This window comes from Mustelus asterias, chromosome 6, assembly GCF_964213995.1.
Source record: "Mustelus asterias chromosome 6, sMusAst1.hap1.1, whole genome shotgun sequence".
NCBI classification, from domain to species: domain Eukaryota; kingdom Metazoa; phylum Chordata; class Chondrichthyes; order Carcharhiniformes; family Triakidae; genus Mustelus; species Mustelus asterias.
The window spans coordinates 143,933,372-143,961,093 of record NC_135806.1 but is presented as its reverse complement, the minus strand read 5'-3'; the positions used below and the strand labels follow the sequence as shown (position 1 = coordinate 143,961,093).

General features: G+C 53.0%; 1 protein-coding gene across 1 annotated transcript in view; it reads left to right on the top strand.

The window, feature by feature from the left end:
- Window positions 1-5,542: 5,542 nt before the first annotated feature.
- oxct1a (3-oxoacid CoA transferase 1a) overlaps window positions 5,543-27,722 on the top strand; it is a 416,864-nt gene continuing 394,684 nt past the window's right edge. The window contains exons 1-2 of the mRNA XM_078213895.1: window positions 5,543-5,822; window positions 27,089-27,197. Of these exons, the coding sequence (XP_078070021.1) occupies window positions 5,742-5,822; window positions 27,089-27,197 (190 nt within the window). The 5' untranslated portion in view covers window positions 5,543-5,741. The remainder of the gene's footprint in view (window positions 5,823-27,088; window positions 27,198-27,722) is intronic.

Here is a 27,722-nt window from a genome sequence, read left to right as displayed (position 1 = left end):
GGAGATGGGGGAACGGAACTCGGTGTGAGTTAGGGGGGGATGGGGGGAATGGAACTCGGTGTGAGTTAGGGGGGGATGGGGGGAATGGAACTCGGTGTGAGTTCGGGGGGGATGGGGGGAATGGAACTCGGTGTGAGTTCGGGGGAGATGGGGGAATGGAACTCGGTGTGAGTTAGGGAGAGATGGGGGAAGGGAACTCGGTGTGAGTTAGGGGGAGATGGGGAATGGAACTCGGTGTGAGTTAGGGGGGGATGGGGGGACGGAACTCAGTGTGAGTTAGGGGGAGATGGGGAATGGAACTCGGTGTGAGTTCGGGGGAGATGGGGGGACGGAACTCGGTGTGAGTTAGGGGGAGATGGGGAATGGAACTCGGTGTGAGTTCGGGGGAGATGGGGGAATGGAACTCGGTGTGAGTTCGGGGGAGATGGGGGGACGGAACTCGGTGTGAGTTAGGGGGAGATGGGGAATGGAACTCGGTGTGAGTTCGGGGGAGATGGGGGGACAGAACTCGGTGTGAGTTTGGGGGAGATGGGGGGACGGAACTCGGTGTGAGTTCGGGGGAGATGGGGGGACGGAACTCGGTGTGAGTTAGGGGGAGATGGGGGGACGGAACTCGGTGTGAGTTAGGGAGAGATGGGGAATGGAACTCGGTGTGAGTTAGGGGGAGATGGGGGAACGGAACTCGGTGTGAGTTAGGGGGAGATGGGGGGACGGAACTCGGTGTGAGTTAGGGAGACATGGGGGAAGGGAACTCGGTGTGAGTTAGGGGGGGATGGGGGGAATGGAACTCGGTGTGAGTTAGGGGGAGATGGGGAATGGAACTCGGTGTGAGTTAGGGGGAGATGGGGGAATGGAACTCGGTGTGAGTTAGGGGGGGATGGGGGGAATGGAACTCGCTGTGAGTTAGGGGGAGATGGGGGAATGGAACTCGGTGTGAGTTAGGGGGGGAAGGGGGGAATGGAACTCGGTGTGAGTTAGGGGGAGATGGGGAATGGAACTCGGTGTGAGTTAGGGGGGGATGGGGGGAATGGAACTCGGTGTGAGTTAGGGGGAGATGGGGGAATGGAACTCGGTGTGAGTTAGGGGGGGATGGGGGAATGGAACTCGGTGTGAGTTAGGGGGACATGGGGGGAATGGAACTCGGTGTGAGTTAGGGGGAGATGGGGGAATGGAACTCGGTGTGAGTTAGGGGGGAGATGGGGGGAATGGAACTTGGTGTGAGTTCGGGGGAGATGGGGGAATGGAACTCGGTGTGAGTTCGGGGGTGATGGGGGAGTGGAACTCGGTGTGAGTTAGGGGGAGATGGGGGAATGGAACTCGGTGTGAGTTCGGGGGTGATGGGGGAATGGAACTCGGTGTGAGTTCGGGGGCGATGGGGAATGGAACTCGGTGTGAGTTAGGGGGAGGGATAGGAGGACGGAACTCGGTGTGAGTTAGGGAGAGATGGGGAATGGAACTCGGTGTGAGTTAGGGGGAGGGATAGGGGAACGGAACTCGGTGTGAGTTAGGGGGAGGGATAGGAGGACGGAACTCGGTGTGAGTTAGGGGGAGATGGGGGAATGGAACTCGGTGTGAGTTAGGGGGAGATGGGGGAATGGAACTCGGTGTGAGTTAGGGGGAGGGATAGGGGAACGGAACTCGGTGTGAGTTAGGGGGAGATGGGGGAATGGAACTCGGTGTGAGTTAGGGGGAGGGATAGGGGAACGGAACTCGGTGTGAGTTAGGGGGAGATGGGGGAATGGAACTCGGTGTGAGTTAGGGGGAGGGATAGGGGAACGGAACTCGGTGTGAGTTAGGGGGAGATGGGGGAATGGAACTCGGTGTGAGTTAGGGGGAGATGGGGGACGGAACTCGGTGTGAGTTAGGGGGAGATGGGGGAATGGAACTCGGTGTGAGTTAGGGGGAGGGATAGGGGAACGGAACTCGGTGTGAGTTAGGGGGAGATGGGGGAATGGAACTCGGTGTGAGTTAGGGGGAGGGATAGGGGAACGGAACTCGGTATGAGTTAGGGGGAGATGGGGGAATGGAACTCGGTGTGAGTTAGGGGGAGATGGGGGACGGAACTCGGTGTGAGTTAGGGGGAGATGGGGGACGGAACTCGGTGTGAGTTAGGGAGAGATGGGGAATGGAACTCGGTGTGAGTTAGGGAGAGATGGGGGAATGGAACTCGGTGTGAGTTAGGGAGAGATGGGGGGACGGAACTCGGTGTGAGTTAGGGGGAGATGGGGAATGGAACTCGGTGTGAGTTAGGGAGAGATGGGGGAATGGAACTCGGTGTGAGTTTGGGAGAGATGGGGGGACGGAACTCGGTGTGAGTTAGGGAGAGATGGGGGACGGAACTCGGTGTGAGTTAGGGAGAGATGGGGGAATGGAACTCGGTGTGAGTTAGGGAGAGATGGGGGACGGAACTCGGTGTGAGTTAGGGAGAGATGGGGGAATGGAACTCGGTGTGAGTTAGGGAGAGATGGGGGACGGAACTCGGTGTGAGTTAGGGAGAGATGGGGGAATGGAACTCGGTGTGAGTTAGGGAGAATTGGGGGACGGAACTCGGTGTGAGTTAGGGAGAGATGGGGGAATGGAACTCGGTGTGAGTTAGGGAGAGATGGGGGACGGAACTCGGTGTGAGTTAGGGGGAGATGGGGGAATGGAACTCAGTGTGAGTTAGGGAGAGATGGGGGAATGGAACTCGGTGTGAGTTAGGGAGAGATGGGGGAATGGAACACGGTGTGAGTTAGGGAGAGATGGGGGAATGGAACTCGGTGTGAGTTAGGGAGAGATGGGGGACGGAACTCGGTGTGAGTTAGGGGGAGATGGGGGAATGGAACTCAGTGTGAGTTAGGGAGAGATGGGGGAATGGAACTCAGTGTGAGTTAGGGAGAGATGGGGGATGGAACTCGGTGTGAGTTAGGGAGAGATGGGGGAATGGAACTCGGTGTGAGTTAGGGAGAGATGGGGGACGGAACTCGGTGTGAGTTAGGGGGAGATGGGGGAAGGGAACTCGGTGTGAGTTAGGGGGAGATGGGGGAATGGAACTCGGTGTGAGTTCGGGGGAGATGGGGGAAGGGAACTCGGTGTGAGTTAGGGGGAGATGGGGAATGGAACTCGGTGTGAGTTAGGGGGAGATGGGGGAATGGAACTCGGTGTGAGTTAGGGGGAAGATGGGGGAATGGATCTCGGTGTGAGTTAGGGGGAGATGGGGGAATGGAACTCGGTGTGAGTTAGGGGGAAGATGGGGGAATGGATCTCGGTGTGAGTTAGGGGGAGATGGGGGAAGGGAACTCGGTGTGAGTTCGGGAGAGATGGGGAATGGAACTCGGTGTGAGTTAGGGGGAGATGGGGAATGGAACTCGGTGTGAGTTCGGGGGAGATGGGGGAAGGGAACTCGGTGTGAGTTAGGGGGAGATGGGGAATGGAACTCGGTGTGAGTTAGGGGGAGATGGGGAATGGAACTCGGTGTGAGTTCGGGGGAGATGGGGGAATGGAACTCGGTGTGAGTTAGGGGGTGATGGGGGAATGGAACTCGGTGTGAGTTAGGGGGAGATGGGGAATGGAACTCAGTGTGAGTTAGGGGGTGATGGGGGAATGGAACTCGGTGTGAGTTAGGGGGAGATGGGGGAATGGAACTCGGTGTGAGTTAGGACATGGGCAGCTGAGGTTTTGATGAGCTCAAGTTTACGGAGGGTAGAATGTGGGAGAGGACCCGGGGGTGAGTTGGATTTGTCGAGTCCTGAGGTGGGGAAGACGCGAGTGAGAGTTTCAGCAGCAGATTATTCTGAGACTGGGGTGAACTCAGGGGATGCACAGAGTGGAATATGTTTCCTTACTAATGAAGCAGGTATCATGTTCTATAATATTCTGGGCTTTATTAATAGGAGCAAAGACTACAAGGGCAAGGAGGTTATGCTGAACTTATACAAGACACCAGTTAGATCTCAGCTGGAATATTGCGTACAGTTCTGAGCACCATGCTACAGAAAGGATATGAATTGGAGAGAGTGCAGAAGAGGTTTGCAAGGTTGGTTCCAGGGATGAGAATCTTCAGTGATGAGGGTACATTGGAGAGGTTGGGACCGTTCTCCTTGGAAAGAAGAAGGCTAAGAAATTTGATGGAAATGTTGAAAATCATAAGGGTGCTGGAGAGAACGGACAAGGAGAAGCTGTTTCCCTTCATAAAAGCATCGAGAATGAAAGGGCACAGATTTAAAATAATTTGCAAAGGGAGCAAATGTAATGTGAGCAAAAACTTTTTCACCCAGCGAGTGGTTGGGATTTGGAATGTTCTGCCTGGAAGTGTGGTGGAAACAGATTCAAGAGAGCACTAAATGATTATTTGATTAGAAGCAATGTGCAGGGATATGGGGAAAAGACAGGGGAATGGCACTAAATCAGGATGCTGGTTTGGAGAGCCAGTACAGACAAGATGGGCCAAGTGGCCTCCTTCTGCACAGTAATAATTCTGTGAATCTGTGACGTGAGGTCAGAAACTCAGAGTTAAATGTGACATCAAGGCCGCACACAGTTGGGTTTAATGGCATTCAGTTGCCAGGGACAGGGATGGAGTCGGTAACTGGGAACAGGGTTTGGAGCGGGGACTGAAAACAATGGCTTCAGTCGGCCCAATATCAAACCGGACGAAACTCCTGTTCATCCAGTCCTGGCTGTGGGATAAACAGTCGGAGAATTTAGCAACAGTGGGGGAGTGGGGAGAGCTGAGGGTGAGGGTGGGGGAGGGTGAGGTGGGGCTGGGGGTGAGGATGGGGGAGGGTGAGGTGGGGCCGGGGGGTGAGGGTGGGGAAGTGTTAGGGTGGGGCTGGCCTAGCCTGACAACCCACCTGTTGCTGCTTCTCACACACCCAGCCAGACACTGACACAGACACGGGAGACAGAGACAGACAGAGACAGACAGACATGGACAAAACAGAGAGAGAGAGAGGGGGAAACACAGACAGGCACGGGAGACAGTGACAGACAGAGACAGATAGAGAGACAAAGAGACAGACACAGAGAGACATGGACTGACACAAACAGAGAGGGAGAGAGGCAGACACGGAGAGAGACAGGGGCGGCACAGTAGCACAGTGGTTAGCACTGCTGCTTCACAGCTCCAGGGACCTGGGTTCGATTCCCTGCTTGGGTCACTGTCTGTGTGGAGTTTGCACATTCTCCTCGTGTCTGCGTGGGTTTCCTCCGGGTGCTCCGGTTTCCTCCCACACTCCAAAAGATGTGCGGGTTAGGTTGATTGGCCATGGTAAAAAATTGCCCCTTCGTGTCCTGAGATGTGTAGGCTAGAGGGATTAGCGGGTAAATGTTTAGGGATATGGGGGTAGGGCCTGTGTGGGATTGTGATTGGTGCAGACTCGATGGGCCGAATGGCCTCTTTCTGCACTGTAGGGTTTCTCTGATTCTCTGACAGACACAGAGACAGGTGCTGGGTTGATGCAGCACTGAGTCCAGTTGCTGTGGTTTGATTGACAGTTTAAGGGTGTACACCTTTAAATGCGCCTGTAACTAATTTTCAGATCTCGCTGCCATGTGTTCTCTGTGTTGGGGGGTGGGGGTTTTCTTTTGCAAGGTTTGAAAGCTGAGGCAGATTGGGAGTTTGCAGAGAGCTGGTGTCCGGGCTTTAAGCTCTCTCTCTCTCTCTCTCTCTGCCAGTCTCGCTGCTGAAGCTTCTTGTCTTTTTATAGCCTGCTGCTTGTTCTCGGGCTGCATTCTGTTCGGCTTCGCCACTCCACCAGAATATGGCGGCTTTACACGGCAAGACATTGCTGAGAGTGCCCTGGGGCATCTGCAGAGGCTCACCTGTCAGAGTCTGGAGCCAGGTAAGGCGCTGGGAGAGGGGAGGAGGCTCACACACCTGGGACTCCAGCTCACAGTCAGGAATGCAGAGGGCAGACAGACCCCAGAGGGCAGGCAGACCCCAGAGGGCAGACAGATCCTCCCCCCCCCCCCCCCAGAGGGCAGGCAGACCCCCAGAGGGCAGACAGATCCCCCCCCCCCCCCCCAAAGGGCAGACAGAGCCCCAGAGGGCAGACAGACCCCCAGTGGGCAGACAGACCCCCAGTGGGCAGACAGACCCCCAGAGGGCAGACAGACCCCCAGAGGGCAGACAGACCCCCAGAGGGCAGACAAACCCCAGAGCTGCAGACCCCCCAAAACTGATCCAGACACCAGGTCCTTGTGCCTTCAATAATGTTGCAGTCTGTTTTGGTGATTTTAAACTGGCAGCTGGGTGTAACTGCTGACCAGGAGTGAATGATATTGTACATGTGGGGAGAGGGGATTTACAACCCAAACCCTGCCTTCACTGGGACTCCCAGAACCTGCCTTGACCTGAGGACATTATTAACCCAGAGAGACACCCTGGGAAAGGAATTGACCTTGACAAGCTCTCTGTGGGGCAGGGATCTTTTGTTTTTTGCGGGACCCAGTTGTCAAAGTTGCAGTTTCTGTGTTGTGTTTTCTCAGGGTTTGGGTGGAGAGATTGTTGCATGGTCTGGTTTGTGAGGGGTTGTCCTGAGTTTGCAGTCTCCTGTTCGCGGGTTAACACAGAAAATGCAAAACAAAAGCAGGACTGCCAGAACCTGGAGAGAGAACGTTTGCAATTCACCTCTGTGACCTTTAAGATCGGGTTGTTTCAACCTGACTCTCTTTGCTCCACACACTCACACTGCCAGATCCGCAGACTATCCCAGCATTTTCTTTTGTATCCAGTTAACAATCTTGCCTGGGGGTGGGACATCAGTTTGGGACATCAAGTAACTAACTGGTGTTTGATCTGGGAGAGCACATACAGTTTGGGAGAGGAGGGAGGGGGGGGGGGGATATTGTGCAGGAGTCCGATTTGGGGGGGATTTGTAAGACTTATTTCCCGAAGGAGCGGAGTTTAAAAATAATAATCAGTGCCTAATCTTGCTTGAATGCTGATTGTGGGTAAGAGAGTGTCCTTTACCTTGTGTTTGTTCTGAGATTTGCTGTGATTATTCTGGAAACTTGCAATGCATTCCAGCAACGAAAGGAGAAAATGCTGGAACATCTCAGCAGGTCTGGCAACATCTGTAAGGAGAGAAAAGAGCTGACGTTTCGAGTCCAGACGGCCCTTTGACAAAGCCTGACAGATGCTGCCAGACCTGCTGAGATTTTCCAACATTTTCCCTCTTGGTTTCAGATTCCAGCATCCGCAGTAACTTGTTTTTATCCAATGTATTCCAGCATGTATTTTTAAAAAATCTCTCGTTCCTTTCATTTCCCCAGTGAATGCATTTTTGCTTTCACTCCATCTGCCTTCCCACAGCAGAGTTATTCACACTCAGGAACTGGAGTGGTGGATTCCAATCCTGCTCCATGCTGTGTGTGTGTGTGTGTGTGTGGGGGGGGGGGGGTGGGGGGGTGGGGTGTGTGTGTGTGTGCGGGGGTGTGTGTGTGTGTGTGTGCGGGGGGTGGGGGGTGTGTGTTTGTGTGGGTGGGGGGCGGGGGGTGGGGGTGTGTGTGCGGGGGGTGTGTGTGTGCGGGGGGTGTGTGTTTGTGTGGGTGGGGGGCGGGGGGTGGGGGTGTGTGTGCGGGGGTGGGGGCGTGTGTGTGTGCGGGGGGTGTGTGTGTGTGTGCGGGGGGGTTGGGGTGCGTGTGTGTGTGCGGGGGGTGTGTGTGTGCGGGGGGTGTGTGTTTGTGGGGGGTGGGGGTGTGTGTGCGGGGGGTGGGGGCGTGTGTGTGTGCGTGCGGGGGGGTTGGGGTGCGTGTGTGGGGGGGGTGTGTGTGTGTGTGTGCCGGGGGTGGGGGGTGGAATGAAAGCAGACCTTTCAGTGAAATATTGGGGCCACTCTTGCAACAGGAAACTGAGGGTGGTGAGTTCCAGAGTTTGCCCCAGATGTTGGTGCCCCTTCCACTGACGCCTGAAAAGTATGAACAGGCATTCATTCAGTCACAGCGCTTGTGTTTGCCGCACACTTTAAATCCCCCCATTCCGACACTCAGCATATCACTGCAACTTCTCTCCCTCCCTCAGTCTCTCTCTGACTGACCTTTCTGATAGGTTTTCAAGGTTACTTTCAGTTTTTGGTAACAATTGATTTGATTTGATTTATTGTCACATGTATTAACATACAGTGAAAAGTATTGTTTCTTGCGCGCTATACAGACAAAACATACCGTTCATAGAGAAGGAAAGGAGAGAGTGCAGAATGTAGTGTTACAGTCATAGCTAGGGTGTAGAGAAAGATCAACTTAATGCAAGGTAGGTCCATTCAAAAGTCTGACAGCAGCAGGGAAGAAGCTGTTCTTGAGTCGGTTGGTACGTGACCTCAGACTTTAGTATCTTCTTCGCGACAGAAGAAGGTGGAAGAGAGCATGTCCGGGGTGCGTGGGGTCCTTAATTATGCTGGCTGCTTTGTCGAGGCAGCGGGAAGTGTAGACAGAGTCAATGGATGGGAGGCTGGTTTGCGTGATGGATTGGGCTACATTCACAACCTTTTGTAGTTCCTTGCGGTCTTGAGGGGGGCAGAGCAGGAGCCCATACCAAGCTGTGATACACCCAGAAAGAATGCTTTCTATGGTGCACCTGTAAAAGTTGGTGAGAGTCGTAGCTGACATGCCAAATTTCCTTAGTCTTCTGAGAGAGTAGAGGCATTGGTGGGGCTTTCTTAACTATAGTGTCGGCATGGGGGGGACCAGGACAGGTTGTTGGTGATCTGGACACCTAAAAACCTGAAGCTCTCGACCCTTTCTACTTCGTCCCCATTGATGTAGACAGGGGCATGTTCTCCTTTACGCTTCCTGAAGTCGATGACAATCTCCTTCGTTTTGTTGACATTGAGGGAGAGATTATTGTTGCCGCACCAGTTCACCAGATTCTCTATCTCATTCCTGTACTCTGTCTCGTCATTGTTTGAGATCCAACCCACTACGGTGGTGTCGTCAGCAAACTTGAAAATCGAGTTGGAGAGGAATTTGGCCTCGGTCAGAGGTGTATAAGGAGTATTTCTTTCCCCAAACAAAGGGATATATTTGTTAAGAGCAGTCACATGCTTGCCGTGCTAATGAAGCTCTGTTCACCTGATTCCATTGAAATGTTCACGTTCCTTATTCAGCCTCAGAGTTGTGCTGCACCTGTCTAACTGCAGCAGCTGTGATTTAGAATTCTTATCCAGGCTTTGACAGAATTGTGTGCAATATCGAAACAAAAACACTTCCTCATTCTTTCTGTTTCAACCAAGATTCATTGTAATATCAAACTGCAGATGCTGGAAATCTGAAATAGAAACAGAAAGTGCCTGGAAAACTCAGCAAGCCTTGAAGCATCTGCAGAGAAACAAACTGTTCTTTTCCCTCCATTCTTTCATTGGGTGTGGATGTCATTGGCTAGGCCAGCATTCATTACATCCCCAATTCCCCTCAAGAAGGTGGTGGTGAGCTGCCTTCTTGAACTGTTGCAGGTACATCCACAGTGCTGTTAGGGAGCTCCAGGATTTTGACCCAGCGACAGTGAAGGAATGGTGAAATATAGTTTGAGATCTGACCCCACCGTAGTGGGTCGGATCTCAAACAATGACGAGACAGAGTACAGGAATGAGATAGAGAATCTGGTGAACTGGAGCGGCAACAATAATCTCTCCCTCAATGTCAACAACACGAAGGAGATTGTCATCGACTTCAGGAAGCGTAAAGGAGAACATGCCCCTGTCTACAGCAATGGGGATGAAGTAGAAAGGGTCGAGAGCTTCAAGTTTTTAGGTGCCCAGATCACCAATAACCTGTCCTGGTCCCCCCCCCCATGCCGACACTATAGTTAAGAAAGCCCCACCAACGCCTCTACTTTCTCAGAAGACTAAGAAAATTTGGCAAGTCAGCTACGACTCTCATCAACTTTTACAGATGCACCATAGAAAGCATTCTTTCTGGTTGTATCACAGCTTGGTATGTCTCCTGCTCTGCCCAAGACTGCAAGAAACTACAAAAGGTCGTGAATGTAGCCCAGTCCATCACGCAAACCAGCCTCCCATCCATTGACTCTGTCTACACTTCCCGCTGTCTCGGCAAAGCAGCCAGCATAATTAAGGACCCCACGCACCCCGGACATTCTCTCTTCCACCTTCTTCCTTTCGGAAAAAGATACAAAAGTCTGCGGTCACGTACCGACCGACTCAAGAACAGCTTCTTCCCTGCTGCTGTCAGACTTTTGAATGGACCTACCTTGCATTAAGTTGATCTTTCTCTACACCCTAGCTATGACTGTAACACTACATTCTGCACTCTCTCCTTTCCTTCTCTATGAACGGTATGCTTTGTCTGTATAGCGCACAAGAAACAATACTTTTCACTGTATGTTAATACATGTCACAATAAATCAAATCAAATATTTCCAAGTCAGGATGGTGAGTGACTTGGTGTCCCAGGTTTCTGCTCTCATCCTTCAAGTTGGTAGAGGTCAGGGATTTGAAGGGTGATGTCATAGAGGTTTACAGCAAAGGAACGGGCCCTTCAGCCCAACTTCTCCATGCCGCCCAGTTTCCAATTGCCCACATTTGACCCATATCCCTCTGTACCCATCGTACCCATGTAACTGTCTAAATGCTTTTTAAAAGACAAAATTGTACCCGCCTTTACTACTACCTCTGGCAGCTTGTTCCAGACACTCACCACCCTCTGTGTGAAAAAATTGCCCCTCTGGACATTTTTGTATCTCTCCCCTCTCACCTTAAACCTATGCCCTCTAGTTTTAGACTCCTCTACCTTTGGGAAAAGATATTGACTATCTAGCTGATCTATGCCCCTCATTATTTTATAGACCTCTATCAGATCACCCCTCAGCCTCCTACGCTCCAGAGAAAAAAGTCCCAGTCTATCCAGCCTCTCCTTATAACTCAAACCATCAAGTCCCAGTAGCATCCTAGTAAATCTTTTCTGCACTCTTTCTAATTTAATAATATCCTTGTAATACTAGGATGACCAGAACTGTACACAATATTCCAAGTGTGACCTTACCAATGTCTTGTCCAACTTCAGCAAGACGTCCCAATTCCTATATGCAATGTTCTGACTGATGAAACCTTTTTCACCACTCTGTCCACCTGTGTCTCCACTTTCAAGGAGCTATGAATATGTACCGCAAGATGTCTTTCTTCTATAACTCTCCCCAACGCCCTACCATTAACTGAGTAAGTCCTGCCCTGGTTCAATCTACCCAAATGCATCACCTTGCATTTATCGAAATTAAACTCCATCTGCCCACTGGGCCAATTGACCATGATCCCATTGCAATCGGAGGTAACTTTCTTTGCTATCCACTCTGCCACCAATCTTGGTGTCATCTGCAAACTTACTAACCATGCCTCCGAAATTCTCATCCAAATCATAAATATAAATGACAAATAACAGTGGATCCAGCATTGATCCCTGAGGCACACTGCTGGTCACAGGTCTCCAGTTTGGAAAAACAACCCTCTGCAACCACCCTCTATCTTCTGTCAACAAGCCAATTTTATATCCAATTGATTACCTCATCGTGGGTCCCGTAGGATTTAACCTTACGCAACAACCTACCATGTGGTACCTTGTCAAAGGCCTTGCTAAAGTCCATGTAGACAACATCGACAGCACTGCCCCCATCTACCTTCTTGGTTACCCCTTCAAAAAATTCAAATTTGTGAGACATGATTTTCCACTCACAAAGTCATGCTGACTGTCCTAATCAGTCAGTACAGCATCGGGTTAGATACAGACTAAAGCTCCCTCTGCACTGTCCCCCATCAAACACTCCCAGGACAGGTACAGCACGGGGTTAGATACAGAGTAAAGCTCCCTCTACACTGTCCCCCATCAAACACTCCCAGGACAGGTACAGCACGGGGTTAGATACAGAGTAAAGCTCCCTCTACACTGTCCCCCATCAAACATTCCCAGGACAGGTACAGCACGGGGCTAGATACGGAGTAAAGCTCCCTCTACACTGTCCCCATCAAACACTCCCAGGACAGGTACAGCACGGGGTTAGATACAGAGTAAAGCTCCCTCTACACTGTCCCCATCAAACACTCCCAGGACAGGTACAGCACGGGGTTAGATACAGAGTAAAGCTCCCTCCACACTGTCCCCATCAAACACTCCCAGGACAGGTACAGCACGGGGTTAGATACAGAGTAAAGCTCCCTCTACACTGTCCCCATCAAACACTCCCAGGACAGGTACAGCACGGGGTTAGATACAGAGTAAAGCTCCCTCTACACTGTCCCCATCAAACACTCCCAGGACAGGTACAGCACGGGGTTAGATACAGAGTAAAGCTCCCTCTACACTGTCCCCATCAAACACTCCCAGGACAGGTACAGCACGAGAATGGATATGCAGTAAAGCTCTCTTCACAATGCCGGTCGTGTGGTTCAGTCCCACTGGAGATGAGCTGTGCCAGTGGAATCTCTTTCTCTTTGTGCTCAGTCATGCTGCCTTTCTCCTGATTGTTGGTTTGGTGCCTGCATTTAACTAATCGATTCAAACAACTGGCTGCGATTTGGAGACTTGCTTTCCCAGATGTGTACCTGGTGGGTGATGTGATGCTCAGGGAGCTGCTTCATGTTGCAAGCTGCTTAATTATGTGATTAACCTTCTGTATAACCAGCTGATTGGCTGTTATAGTAATTGCCTTACCAGCTGCACTGTAAATAAAACAGAATCCTCAGAGAAGGGATTGCCAGACAGTCAACAAACTGATTTACCCCAACCTGCAGCCAATGTCCCTGAAAGACTCATAACTCAGCAGGAGGTTTGGCACAGCATGACGGGCTTCTTGGCAGCAGCTCTGCCAGATTCAGAAGTGTACAACTCACTCGTACAATGCATCAGTGCCAGCGAGTGCCACTGACTGTAACGCCAGCACCCAGCGTTCCACAGCGACAGACCCGTCCCCACCAGTACTGTACCCCAGTGTTCCATAGTGACAGACCCGTCCCCACCAGTACTGTACCCCAGTGTTACACAGCGACAGACCCGTCCCCACCAGTACTGTACCCCAGTGTTACACAGCGACAGACCCGTCCCCACCAGTACTGTACCCCAGTGTTACACAGCGACAGACCCGTCCCCACCAGTACTGTACCCCAGTGTTACACAGCGACAGACCCGTCCCCACCAGTACTGTACCCCAGTGTTACACAGCGACAGACCCGTCCCCACCAGTACTGTACCCCAGTGTTCCACAGTGACAGACCCGTCCCCACCAGTACTGTACCCCAGTGTTACACAGCGACAGACCCGTCCCCACCAGTACTGTACCCCAGTGTTACACAGCGACAGACCCGTCCCCACCAGTACTGTACCCCAGTGTTACACAGTGACAGACCCGTCCCCACCAGTACTGTACCCCAGTGTTACACAGTGACAGACCCGTCCCCACCAGTACTGTACCCCAGTGTTACACAGCGACAGACCCGTCCCCACCAGTACTGTACCCCAGTGTTACACAGTGACAGACCCGTCCCCACCAGTACTGTACCCCAGTGTTACACAGTGACAGACCCATCCCCACCAGTACTGTACCCCAGTGTTATACAGTGACAGACCCATCCCCACCAGTACTGTACCCCAGGGTTATACAGTGACAGACACGTCCCCACCAGCACTGTACCCCAGTGTTACACAGCGACAGACCCGTCCCCACCAGTACTGTACCCCAGTGTTACACATCGACAGACCCGTCCCCACCAGTACTGTACCCCAGTGTTACACAGTGACAGACCCGTCCCCACCAGTACTGTACCCCAGTGTTACACAGTGACAGACCCATCCCCACCAGTACTGTACCCCAGTGTTACACAGTGACAGACCCGTCCCCACCAGCACTGTACCCCAGTGTTATACAGCGACAGACCCGTCCCCACCAGTACTGTACCCCAGTGTTACACAGTGACAGACCCGTCCCCACCAGTACTGTACCCCAGTGTTACACAGTGACAGACCCATCCCCACCAGTACTGTACCCCAGTGTTACACAGTGACAGACCCGTCCCCACCAGTACTGTACCCCAGTGTTACACAGTGACAGACCCGTCCCCACCAGCACTGTACCCCAGTGTTATACAGCGACAGACCCGTCCCCACCAGTACTGTACCCCAGTGTTACACAGTGACAGACCCGTCCCCACCAGTACTGTACCCCAGTGTTACACAGTGACAGACTCGTCCCCACCAGTACTGTACCCCAGTGTTATACAGTGACAGACCCGTCCCCACCAGTACTGTACCCCAGTGTTATACAGTGACAGACCCGTCCCCACCAGTACTGTACCCCTGTGTTATAGAGTGACAGACCCAGCCCCACCAGTACTGTACCCCAGTGTTATACAGTGACAGACCCGTCCCCACCAGTACTGTACCCCAGTGTTATACAGTGACCGTCCCTCCACACCAGCACTGTACCCCAGTGTTATACAGTGACAGACCCGTCCCCACCAGTACTGTACCCCAGTGTTATACAGTGACAGACCCGTCCCCACCAGTACTGTACCCCAGTGTTATACAGTGACAGACCCGTCCCCACCAGTACTGTACCCCAGTGTCATACAGTGACAGACCCGTCCCCACCAGTACTGCACCCCAGTGTTATACAGTGACAGACCATTCCCCACCAGTACTGTACCCCAGTGTTATACAGTGACAGACCCATCCCCACCAGTACTGTACCCCAGTGTTATACAGCGACAGACCCGTCCCCACGAATACTGTACCCCAGTGTTATACAGTGACAGACCCGTCCCCACCAGCACTGTTCCCCAGTGTTATACAGTGACAGACCCGTCCCCACCAGTACTGTACCCCAGTGTTATACAGTGACAGACCCATCCCCACCAGTACTGTACCCCAGTGTTATACAGTGACAGACCCATCCCCACCAGTACTGTACCCCAGTGTTATACAGTGACAGACCCGTCCCCACCAGCACTGTACCCCAATGTTATACAGTGACAGACCCGACCCCACCAGTACTGTACCCCAGTGTTATACAGTGACACACCCGTCCCCAGCAGTACTGTACCCCAGTGTTATGCAGTGACAGACCCGTCCCCAGCAGTACTGTACCCCAGTGTTATACAGTGACAGACACGTCCCCACCAGTACTGTACCCCAGTGTTATACAGTGGCAGACCGGTCCCCACCAGTACTGTACCCCAGTGTTATCCAGTGACAGACCCGTCCCCACGAGTACTGTACCCCAGTGTTATGCAGTGACAGACCCATCCCCACCAGTACTGTACCCCAGTGTTATGCAGTGACAGACCCGTCCCCACCAGTACTGTACCCCAGTGTTATACAGTGACAGACCCGTCCCCACCAGTACTGTAAACCAGTGTTCTACAGTGACAGACCCATCCCCACCAGTACTGTACCCCACTGTTATACAGTGACAGACCCGTCCCCACCAGTACTGTACCCCAGTGTTACACAGTGACAGACCCGTCCCCACCAGTACTGTACCCCAGTGTTATACAGTGACAGACCCATCCCCACCAGTACTGTACCCCAGTGTTATACAGTGACAGACCCATCCCCACCAGTACTGTACCCCAGTGTCATACAGTGACAGACCCATCCCCACCAGCACTGTACCCCAGTGTTATACAGTGACAGACTCGTCCCCACCAGTACTGTGCCCCAGTGTTATACAGTGACAGACCCATCCCCACCAGTACTGTACCCCAGTGTTATACAGTGACAGACCCATCCCCACCAGTACTGTACCCCAGTGTTATACAGTGACAGACCCATCCCCACCAGCACTGTACCCCAGTGTTATACAGTGACAGACTCGTCCCCACCAGTACTGTGCCCCAGTGTTATACAGTGACAGACCCATCCCCACCAGTACTGTACCCCAGTGTTATACAGTGACAGACCCGTCCCCACCAGTACTGTACCCCAGTGTTATACAGGACAGACCCGTCCCCAGCAGTACTGTACCCCAGTGTTATACAGTGACAGACCCATCCCCACCAGTACTGTACCCCAGTGTTATACAGGACAGACCCGTCCCCAGCAGTACTGTACCCCAGTGTTATACAGTGACAGACCCATCCCCACCAGTACTGTACCCCAGTGTTATACAGTGACAGACCCATCCCCACCAGCACTGTACCCCAGTGTTATACACTGACAGACCCGTCCCCACCAGTACTGTACCCCAGTGTTATACAGTGACAGACCATTCCCCACCAGTACTGTACCCCAGTGTTATACAGTGACAGACCCATCCCCACCAGTACTGTACCCCAGTGTTATACAGTGACAGACCCGTCCCCACCAGCACTGTACCCCAATGTTATACAGTGACAGACCCGTCCCCACCAGTACTGTACCCCAGTGTTATACAGTGACAGACTCCTCCCCACCTGTACTGTACCCCAGTGTCATACAGTGACAGACCCGTCCCCACCAGTACTGTACCCCAGTGTTATACAGTGACAGACCCATCCCCACCAGTACTGTACCCCAGTGTTATACAGTGACAGACCCATCCCCACCAGCACTGTACCCCAGTGTTATACAGTGACAGACCCATCCCCACCAGTACTGTACCCCAGTGTTATACAGTGACAGACCCAACCCCACCAGTACTGTACCCCAGTGTTACACAGTGACAGACCCGTCCCCAGCAGTACTGTACCCCAGTGTTACACAGTGACAGACACGTCCCCACCAGTACTGTACCCCAGTGTGATACAGTGACAGACCCGTCCCCACCAGTACTGTACCCCAGTGTTATACAGTGACAGACCCGTCCCCACCAGTACTGTACCCCAGTGTTATACAGTGACAGACCCGTCCCCACCAGTACTGTACCCCAGTGTTATACAGTGACAGACCGGTCCCCACCAGTACTGTACCCCAGTGTTATACAGTGACAGACCCGGCCCCGCCCAGTGCTCTACCCCAGTGTTATACAGTGACAGACCCGTCCCCACCAGTACTGTACCCCAGTGTTATACAGCGACAGACCCATCCCCACCAGTACTGTACCCCAGTGTTATACAGTGGCAGACCCGTCCCCACCAGTAATGTACCCCAGTGTTATACAGCGACAGACCCGTCCACACCAGTACTGCACCCCAGTGTTATACAGTGACAGACCCGTCCCCACCAGTACTGTACCCCAGTGTTATACAGTGACAGACCCGTCCCCACCAGTACTGCACCCCAATGTTATACAGTGACAGACCCGTCCTCACCAGTACTGTACCCCAGTGTTATACAGTGACAGACCCGTCCCCACCAGTACTGTACCCCAGTGTTATACAGTGACAGACCCGTCCCCACCAGTACTGTACCCCAGTGTTATACAGTGACAGACCCGTCCCCACCAGTACTGTACCCCAGTGTCATACAGTGACAGACCCGTCCCCACCAGTACTGTACCCCAGTGTTATACAGTGACAGACCCGTCCCCACCAGTACTGTACCCCAGTGTTATACAGTGACAGACCCATCCCCACCAGTACTGTACCCCAGTGCTATACAGTGACAGACCCGTCCTCACCAGTACTGTACCCCAGTGTCATACAGTGACAGACCCGTCCCCACCAGCACTGTACCCCAGTGTTATACAGTGACAGACCTGTCCCCACCAGTACTGTACCCCAGTGTTACACAGTGACAGACCCGTCCCCACCAGTACTGTACCCCAGTGTTATACAGTGACAGACCCATCCCCACCAGTACCGTACCCCAGTGTTATACAGTGACAGACCCATCCCCACCAGTACTGTACCCCAGTGTTATACAGTGACAGACCTGACCCCACCAGTACTGTACCCCAGTATCATACAGTGACAGACCCGTCCCCACCAGTACTGCACCCCAGTGTTATACAGTGACAGACCCATCCCCACCAGTACTGTACCCCAGTGTTATACAGTGACAGACCCGTCCCCACGAGTACTGTACCCCAGTGTTATACAGTGACAGACCAGTCCCCACCAGTACTGTACCCCAGTGTTATCCAGTGACAGACCCATCCCCACCAGTACTGTACCCCAGTGTTATACAGTGATAGACCCGTCCCCACCAGTACTGTACCCCAGTGTTATACAGTGACAGACCCGTCCCCACCAGTACTGTACCCCAGTGTCATACAGTGACAGACCCGTCCCCACCAGTACTGTACCCCAGTGTTATACAGTGACAGACCCGTCCCCACCAGTACTGCACCCCAGTGTTATACAGTGACAGACCCATCCCCACCAGTACTGTACCCCAGTGCTATACAGTGACAGACCCGTCCTCACCAGTACTGTACCCCAGTGTCATACAGTGACAGACCCGTCCCCACCAGCACTGTACCCCAGTGTTATACAGTGACAGACCTGTCCCCACCAGTACTGTACCCCAGTGTTACACAGTGACAGACCCGTCCCCACCAGTACTGTACCCCAGTGTTACACAGTGACAGACCCATCCCCACCAGTACTGTACCCCAGTGTTATCCAGTGACAGACCCATCCCCACCAGTACTGTACCCCAGTGTTATACAGTGATAGACCCGTCCCCACCAGTACTGTACCCCAGTGTTATACAGTGACAGACCCGTCCCCACCAGTACTGTACCCCAGTGTCATACAGTGACAGACCCGTCCCCACCAGTACTGTACCCCAGTGTTATACAGTGACAGACCCGTCCCCACCAGTACTGCACCCCAGTGTTATACAGTGACAGACCCATCCCCACCAGTACTGTACCCCAGTGCTATACAGTGACAGACCCGTCCTCACCAGTACTGTACCCCAGTGTCATACAGTGACAGACCCGTCCCCACCAGCACTGTACCCCAGTGTTATACAGTGACAGACCCGTCCCCACCAGTACTGTACCCCAGTGTTACACAGTGACAGACCCGTCCCCACCAGTACTGTACCCCAGTGTTACACAGTGACAGACCCATCCCCACCAGTACTGTACCCCAGTGTTACACAGTGACAGACCCGTCCCCACCAGCACTGTACCCCAGTGTTATACAGCGACAGACCCGTCCCCACCAGTACTGTACCCCAGTGTTACACAGTGACAGACCCGTCCCCACCAGTACTGTACCCCAGTGTTACACAGTGACAGACCCATCCCCACCAGTACTGTACCCCAGTGTTACACAGTGACAGACCCGTCCCCACCAGTACTGTACCCCAGTGTTACACAGTGACAGACCCGTCCCCACCAGCACTGTACCCCAGTGTTATACAGCGACAGACCCGTCCCCACCAGTACTGTACCCCAGTGTTACACAGTGACAGACCCGTCCCCACCAGTACTGTACCCCAGTGTTACACAGTGACAGACTCGTCCCCACCAGTACTGTACCCCAGTGTTATACAGTGACAGACCCGTCCCCACCAGTACTGTACCCCAGTGTTATACAGTGACAGACCCGTCCCCACCAGTACTGTACCCCTGTGTTATAGAGTGACAGACCCAGCCCCACCAGTACTGTACCCCAGTGTTATACAGTGACAGACCCGTCCCCACCAGTACTGTACCCCAGTGTTATACAGTGACCGTCCCTCCACACCAGCACTGTACCCCAGTGTTATACAGTGACAGACCCGTCCCCACCAGTACTGTACCCCAGTGTTATACAGTGACAGACCCGTCCCCACCAGTACTGTACCCCAGTGTTATACAGTGACAGACCCGTCCCCACCAGTACTGTACCCCAGTGTCATACAGTGACAGACCCGTCCCCACCAGTACTGCACCCCAGTGTTATACAGTGACAGACCATTCCCCACCAGTACTGTACCCCAGTGTTATACAGTGACAGACCCATCCCCACCAGTACTGTACCCCAGTGTTATACAGCGACAGACCCGTCCCCACGAATACTGTACCCCAGTGTTATACAGTGACAGACCCGTCCCCACCAGCACTGTTCCCCAGTGTTATACAGTGACAGACCCGTCCCCACCAGCACTGTTCCCCAGTGTTATACAGTGACAGACTCCTCCCCACCTGTACTGTACCCCAGTGTCATACAGTGACAGACCCGTCCCCACCAGTACTGTACCCCAGTGTTATACAGTGACAGACCCATCCCCACCAGTACTGTACCCCAGTGTTATACAGTGACAGACCCATCCCCACCAGCACTGTACCCCAGTGTTATACAGTGACAGACCCATCCCCACCAGTACTGTACCCCAGTGTTATACAGTGACAGACCCAACCCCACCAGTACTGTACCCCAGTGTTACACAGTGACAGACCCGTCCCCAGCAGTACTGTACCCCAGTGTTACACAGTGACAGACACGTCCCCACCAGTACTGTACCCCAGTGTGATACAGTGACAGACCCGTCCCCACCAGTACTGTACCCCAGTGTTATACAGTGACAGACCCGTCCCCACCAGTACTGTACCCCAGTGTTATACAGTGACAGACCCGTCCCCACCAGTACTGTACCCCAGTGTTATACAGTGACAGACCGGTCCCCACCAGTACTGTACCCCAGTGTTATACAGTGACAGACCCGGCCCCGCCCAGTGCTCTACCCCAGTGTTATACAGTGACAGACCCGTCCCCACCAGTACTGTACCCCAGTGTTATACAGCGACAGACCCATCCCCACCAGTACTGTACCCCAGTGTTATACAGTGGCAGACCCGTCCCCACCAGTAATGTACCCCAGTGTTATACAGCGACAGACCCGTCCACACCAGTACTGCACCCCAGTGTTATACAGTGACAGACCCGTCCCCACCAGTACTGTACCCCAGTGTTATACAGTGACAGACCCGTCCCCACCAGTACTGCACCCCAATGTTATACAGTGACAGACCCGTCCTCACCAGTACTGTACCCCAGTGTTATACAGTGACAGACCCGTCCCCACCAGTACTGTACCCCAGTGTTATACAGTGACAGACCCGTCCCCACCAGTACTGTACCCCAGTGTTATACAGTGACAGACCCGTCCCCACCAGTACTGTACCCCAGTGTCATACAGTGACAGACCCGTCCCCACCAGTACTGTACCCCAGTGTTATACAGTGACAGACCCGTCCCCACCAGTACTGTACCCCAGTGTTATACAGTGACAGACCCATCCCCACCAGTACTGTACCCCAGTGCTATACAGTGACAGACCCGTCCTCACCAGTACTGTACCCCAGTGTCATACAGTGACAGACCCGTCCCCACCAGCACTGTACCCCAGTGTTATACAGTGACAGACCTGTCCCCACCAGTACTGTACCCCAGTGTTACACAGTGACAGACCCGTCCCCACCAGTACTGTACCCCAGTGTTATACAGTGACAGACCCATCCCCACCAGTACCGTACCCCAGTGTTATACAGTGACAGACCCATCCCCACCAGTACTGTACCCCAGTGTTATACAGTGACAGACCTGACCCCACCAGTACTGTACCCCAGTATCATACAGTGACAGACCCGTCCCCACCAGTACTGCACCCCAGTGTTATACAGTGACAGACCCATCCCCACCAGTACTGTACCCCAGTGTTATACAGTGACAGACCCGTCCCCACGAGTACTGTACCCCAGTGTTATACAGTGACAGACCAGTCCCCACCAGTACTGTACCCCAGTGTTATCCAGTGACAGACCCATCCCCACCAGTACTGTACCCCAGTGTTATACAGTGATAGACCCGTCCCCACCAGTACTGTACCCCAGTGTTATACAGTGACAGACCCGTCCCCACCAGTACTGTACCCCAGTGTCATACAGTGACAGACCCGTCCCCACCAGTACTGTACCCCAGTGTTATACAGTGACAGACCCGTCCCCACCAGTACTGCACCCCAGTGTTATACAGTGACAGACCCATCCCCACCAGTACTGTACCCCAGTGCTATACAGTGACAGACCCGTCCTCACCAGTACTGTACCCCAGTGTCATACAGTGACAGACCCGTCCCCACCAGCACTGTACCCCAGTGTTATACAGTGACAGACCTGTCCCCACCAGTACTGTACCCCAGTGTTACACAGTGACAGACCCGTCCCCACCAGTACTGTACCCCAGTGTCATACAGTGACAGACCCGTCCCCACCAGCACTGTACCCCAGTGTTATACAGTGACAGACCTGTCCCCACCAGTACTGTACCCCAGTGTTACACAGTGACAGACCCGTCCCCACCCGAACTGTACCCCAGTGTTATACAGTGACCGTCCCTCCACACCTGTGCTGCACCCCAGTGTTATACACTGACAAAACCCATCCCAACCCGTACTGTACCCCAGTGTTATACAGTGATAAACCCGTCTCTACCAGTACTGTACCCCAGTGTTATACAGTGACAGACCCATCCCCACCAGTACCGTACCCCAGTGTTATACAGTGACAGACCCATCCCCACCAGTACTGTACCCCAGTGTTATACAGTGACAGACCTGACCCCACCAGTACTGTACCCCAGTATCATACAGTGACAGACCCGTCCCCACCAGTACTGCACCCCAGTGTTATACAGTGACAGACCCATCCCCACCAGTACTGTACCCCAGTGTTATACAGTGACAGACCCGTCCCCACGAGTACTGTACCCCAGTGTTATACAGTGACAGACCAGTCCCCACCAGTACTGTACCCCAGTGTTATCCAGTGACAGACCCATCCCCACCAGTACTGTACCCCAGTGTTATACAGTGATAGACCCGTCCCCACCAGTACTGTACCCCAGTGTTATACAGTGACAGACCCGTCCCCACCAGTACTGTTCCCCAGTGTTACACAGTGACAGACCCGTGCCCACCAGTACTGTACCCCAGTGTTATACAGTGACAGACCCATCCCCACCAGTACTGTACCCCAGTGTTATACAGTGACAGACCCATCCCCACCAGTACTGTACCCCAGTGTTATACAGCGACAGACCCGTCCCCACCAGTACTGTACCCCAGTGTTACACAGTGACAGACCCGTCCCCACCAGTACTGTACCCCAGTGTTCTACAGTGACAGACCCGTCCCCAGCAGTACTGTACCCCAGTGTTATACAGTGGCAGACCCGTCCCCACCAGTACTGTACCCCAGTGTTACACAGTGACAGACCCGTCCCCACCAGTACTGTACCCCAGTGTTATACAGTGACAGACCCATCCCCACCAGTACTGTACCCCAGTGTTATCCAGTGACAGACCCATCCCCACCAGTACTGTACCCCAGTGTTATACAGCGACAGACCCATCCCCACCAGTACTGTACCCCAGTGTTATACAGTGACAGACCCGTCCCCACCCGTACTGTACCCCAGTGGCCTGTGTCGAGCTCCTGGAGTGTTGTTTCAGCTGCACCCATCCAGGCGAGTGGGGAGTATTCCATCACACTCCTGATTGTGCCTTGTAGATGGTGGACAGGCTTTGGGGAGTCAGGAGGTGAGTTACTCACCGCAGGATTCCCAGTCTCTGACCTGCTGTGGCAGCCACAGTATTTATATGGCTAGTCCAGTTCAGTTCCTGGACAGTGGTAATCGCCAGGATGATGGTGCGATCTCTAACAGTGTGACTCCCTTTTCAACTCTCTGAATGTGAGTAACTGTTAATTGCCTCATAACAGATGATTCCAGAACCATAATGGTGCCCAGCTCCCCGGCGCTGGCGGACTGCGTTAGTTAGAGATTTCTACTAACTTAACCAGATGTGACTAAACTCCTCTGAAACACACAGACAAAATCAGTCAATCGTTCAGTGCCCCAGAGTAACAGGAAAAACTTAGCGAGTATCTAACACTGTGCTGTACCTGTCCTGGGAGTGTTTGATGGGGACAGTGTAGAGGGAGCTTTACTCTGTATCTAACCCCGTGCTGTCCCTGTTCTGGGAGTGTTTGATGGGGACAGTGTAAAGGGAGCTTTACTCTGTATCTAACACTGTGCTGTACCTGGCCTGGGAGTGTTTGATGGGGACAGTGGAGAGGGAGCTTTACTCTGTATCTAACCCCGTGCTGTACCTGCCCTGGGAGTGTTTGATGGGGACAGTGTAGAGGGAGCTTTACTCTGTATCTAACCCCGTGCTGTACCTGTCCTGGGAGTGTTTGATGGGGACAGTGTAGAGGGAGCTTTACTCTGTATCTAACCCCGTGCTGTACCTGTCCTGGGAGTGTTTGATGGGGACAGTGTAGAGGGAGCTTTACTCTGTATCTAACCCCGTGCTGTCCCTGTTCTGGGAGTGTTTGATGGGGGACAGTGTAGAGGGAGCTTTACTCTGTATCTAACGCCGTGCTGTACCTGTCCTGGGAGTGTTTGATGGGGACAGTGTAGAGGGAGCTTTACTCTGTATCTAACCCCGTGCTGTCCCTGTTCTGGGAGTGTTTGATGGGGGACAGTGTAGAGGGAGCTTTACTCTGTATCTAACCCCGTGCTGCACCTGTCCTGGGAGTGTTTGATGGGGACAGTGTAGAGGGAGCTTTACTCTGTATCTAACCCCGTGCTGTACCTGTCCTGGGAGTGTTTGATGGGGACAGTGTAGAGGGAGCTTTACTCCGTATCTAACCCCGTGCTGTACCTGTCCTGGGAGTGTTTGATGGGGACAGTGTAGAGGGAGCTTTACTCTGTATCTAACCCTGTGCTGCACCTGTCCTGGGAGTGTTTGATGGGGACCGTGTAGAGGGAGCTTTACTCTGTATCTAACCCCATGCTGTACCTGTCCTGGGAGTGTTTGATGGGGGACAGTGTAGAGGGAGCTTTACTCTGTATCTAACCCCGTGCTGTACCTGTCCTGGGAGTGTTTGATGGGGACAGTGCAGAGGGAGCTTTACTCTGTATCTAACCCCATGCTGTACCTGTCCTGGGAGTGTTTGATAGGGACAGTGCAGAGGGAGCTTTACTCTGTATCTAACCCCATGCTGTACCTGTCCTGGGACTGTTTGATGGGGACAGTGTAGAGGGAGCTTTACTCTGTATCTAACTCCATGCTGTACCTGTCCTGGGAGTGTTTGATGGGGGACAGTGCAGAGGGAGCTTTACTCTGTATCTAACCCCGTGCTGTACCTGCCCTGGGAGTGTTTGATGGGGACAGTGTAGAGGGAGCTTTACTCTGTATCTAACCCCGTGCTGTACCTGTCCTGGGAGTGTTTGATGGGGACAGTGTAGAGGGAGCTTTACTCTGTATCTAACTCCGTGCTGTACCTGTCCTGGGAGTGTTTGATGGGGACAGTGTAGAGGGAGCTTTACTCTGTATCTAACCCCGTGCTGTACCTGTCCTGGGAGTGTTTGATGGGGACAGTGTAGAGGGAGCTTTACTCTGTATCTAACCCCGTGCTGTCCCTGTTCTGGGAGTGTTTGATGGGGGACAGTGTAGAGGGAGCTTTACTCTGTATCTAACCCCGTGCTGTCCCTGTTCTGGGAGTGTTTGATGGGGGACAGTGTAGAGGGAGCTTTACTCTGTATCTAACCCCGTGCTGCACCTGTCCTGGGAGTGTTTGATGGGGACAGTGTAGAGGGAGCTTTACTCTGTATCTAACCCCGTGCTGTACCTGTCCTGGGAGTGTTTGATGGGGACAGTGTAGAGGGAGCTTTACTCCGTATCTAACCCCGTGCTGTACCTGTCCTGGGAGTGTTTGATGGGGACAGTGTAGAGGGAGCTTTACTCTGTATCTAACCCTGTGCTGCACCTGTCCTGGGAGTGTTTGATGGGGACCGTGTAGAGGGAGCTTTACTCTGTATCTAACCCCATGCTGTACCTGTCCTGGGAGTGTTTGATGGGGGACAGTGTAGAGGGAGCTTTACTCTGTATCTAACCCCGTGCTGTACCTGTCCTGGGAGTGTTTGATGGGGACAGTGCAGAGGGAGCTTTACTCTGTATCTAACCCCATGCTGTACCTGTCCTGGGAGTGTTTGATAGGGACAGTGCAGAGGGAGCTTTACTCTGTATCTAACCCCATGCTGTACCTGTCCTGGGACTGTTTGATGGGGACAGTGTAGAGGGAGCTTTACTCTGTATCTAACTCCATGCTGTACCTGTCCTGGGAGTGTTTGATGGGGGACAGTGCAGAGGGAGCTTTACTCTGTATCTAACCCCGTGCTGTACCTGTCCTGGGAGTGTTTGATGGGGGACAGTGCAGAGGGAGCTTTACTCTGTATCTAACCCCGTGCTGTACCTGTCCTGGGAGTGTTTGATGGGGACAGTGTAGAGGGAGCTTTACTCTGTATCTAACCCCGTGCTGTACCTGTCCTGGGAGTGTTTGATGGGGACAGTGTAGAGGGAGCTTTACTCTATATCTAACCCCGTGCTGTACCTGTCCTGGGAGTGTTTGATGGGGGACAGTGTAGAGGGAGCTTTACTCTGTATCTAACGCCATGCTGTACCTGTCCTGGGAGTGTTTGATGGGGACAGTGTAGAGGGAGCTTTACTCTATATCTAACCCCGTGCTGTACCTGTCCTGGGAGTGTTTGATGGGGACAGTGTAGAGGGAGCTTTACTCTGTATCTAACCCCGTGCTGTACCTGTCCTGGGAGTGTTTGATGGGGACAGTGTAGAGGAAGCTTTACTCTGTATCTAACCCCGTGCTGTACCTGTCCTGGGAGTGTTTGATGGGGACAGTGTAGAGGGAGCTTTACTCTGTATCTAACCCCGTGCTGCACCTGTCCTGGGAGTGTTTGATGGGGGACAGTGTAGAGGGAGCTTTACTCTGTATCTAACCCCGTGCTGCACCTGTCCTGGGAGTGTTTGATGGGGGACAGTGCAGAGGGAGCTTTACTCTGTATCTAACCCCGTGCTGCACCTGTCCTGGGAGTGTTTGATGGGGGACAGTGTGGAGGGAGCTTTACTCTGTATCTAACCCCGTGCTGTACCTGTCCTGGGAGTGTTTGATGGGGGACAGTGTAGAGGGTGCTTTACTCTGTATCTAACCCCGTGCTGTACCTGTCCTGGGAGTGTTTGATGGGGGACAGTGTAGAGGGAGCTTTACTCTGTATCTAACTCTGAAGGGCTCACGGTGCTGAGTTGATTTCTGTTACCCAAAGTAGCACAAATGTGAGTTAAGGGACGGTTAAATGTAAAGGTGTTGGTTCTGGCATTGTGTGGTGTCTGGGACATACAGGACGGTGTATTGATAATCAGCGTTGTCGTTACAGCATCTGTTTCTTTGTTTCTAGAGTTGCAGCTGTTTATTTTCCACCAGCGCACTGCGCTCTACAACGTTCTACCATGACCCTGTGTCAGCAGTGAAGGACATTCCGGATGGTTCCACCCTATTGGTTGGAGGTAAGTTCCTCCTGTAATTCTGGTCACCTATCTCGCGGAGGATGTGTTTGTGTAGTGTGGCTGTGTTCTGGGGCAGAGTGTCTGTCCAGTCTGCATTGTGAGCAGAGACAGTGAGTGACATGAGGCAGCAGTGAAAGGCCCCGAAATGTGAAGAACATTCTGGCAATGCTGGACTTCTGAAATCAAAATAGGCCTGGTCAGAAACTGGAGTCTTAGAGTCATCGAGATACACAGCACGGAAACAGGCCCTTCGGCCCAACTTGTCCGTGCCGAACAGGATTCCTCAACTGAAGGAGTCCCATTTGCCTGAGTTTGGCCCATAACCCTCGAAACCTTTCCCATCCATGTACCTTTTAAATGCTGTCATTGTACCCGCCTCTCCCACCTCCTCTGGCAGCTCATTCCATACACCCACCACCCTCTGTGTGAAAAAGTTGTCCCTCAGGTCCATTTTAGATCTTTCCCCTCTCACCTTAAACCTGTGCCCTCTAGTTTTGGACTCCCCTACCCTGGGGAAAAGACCTT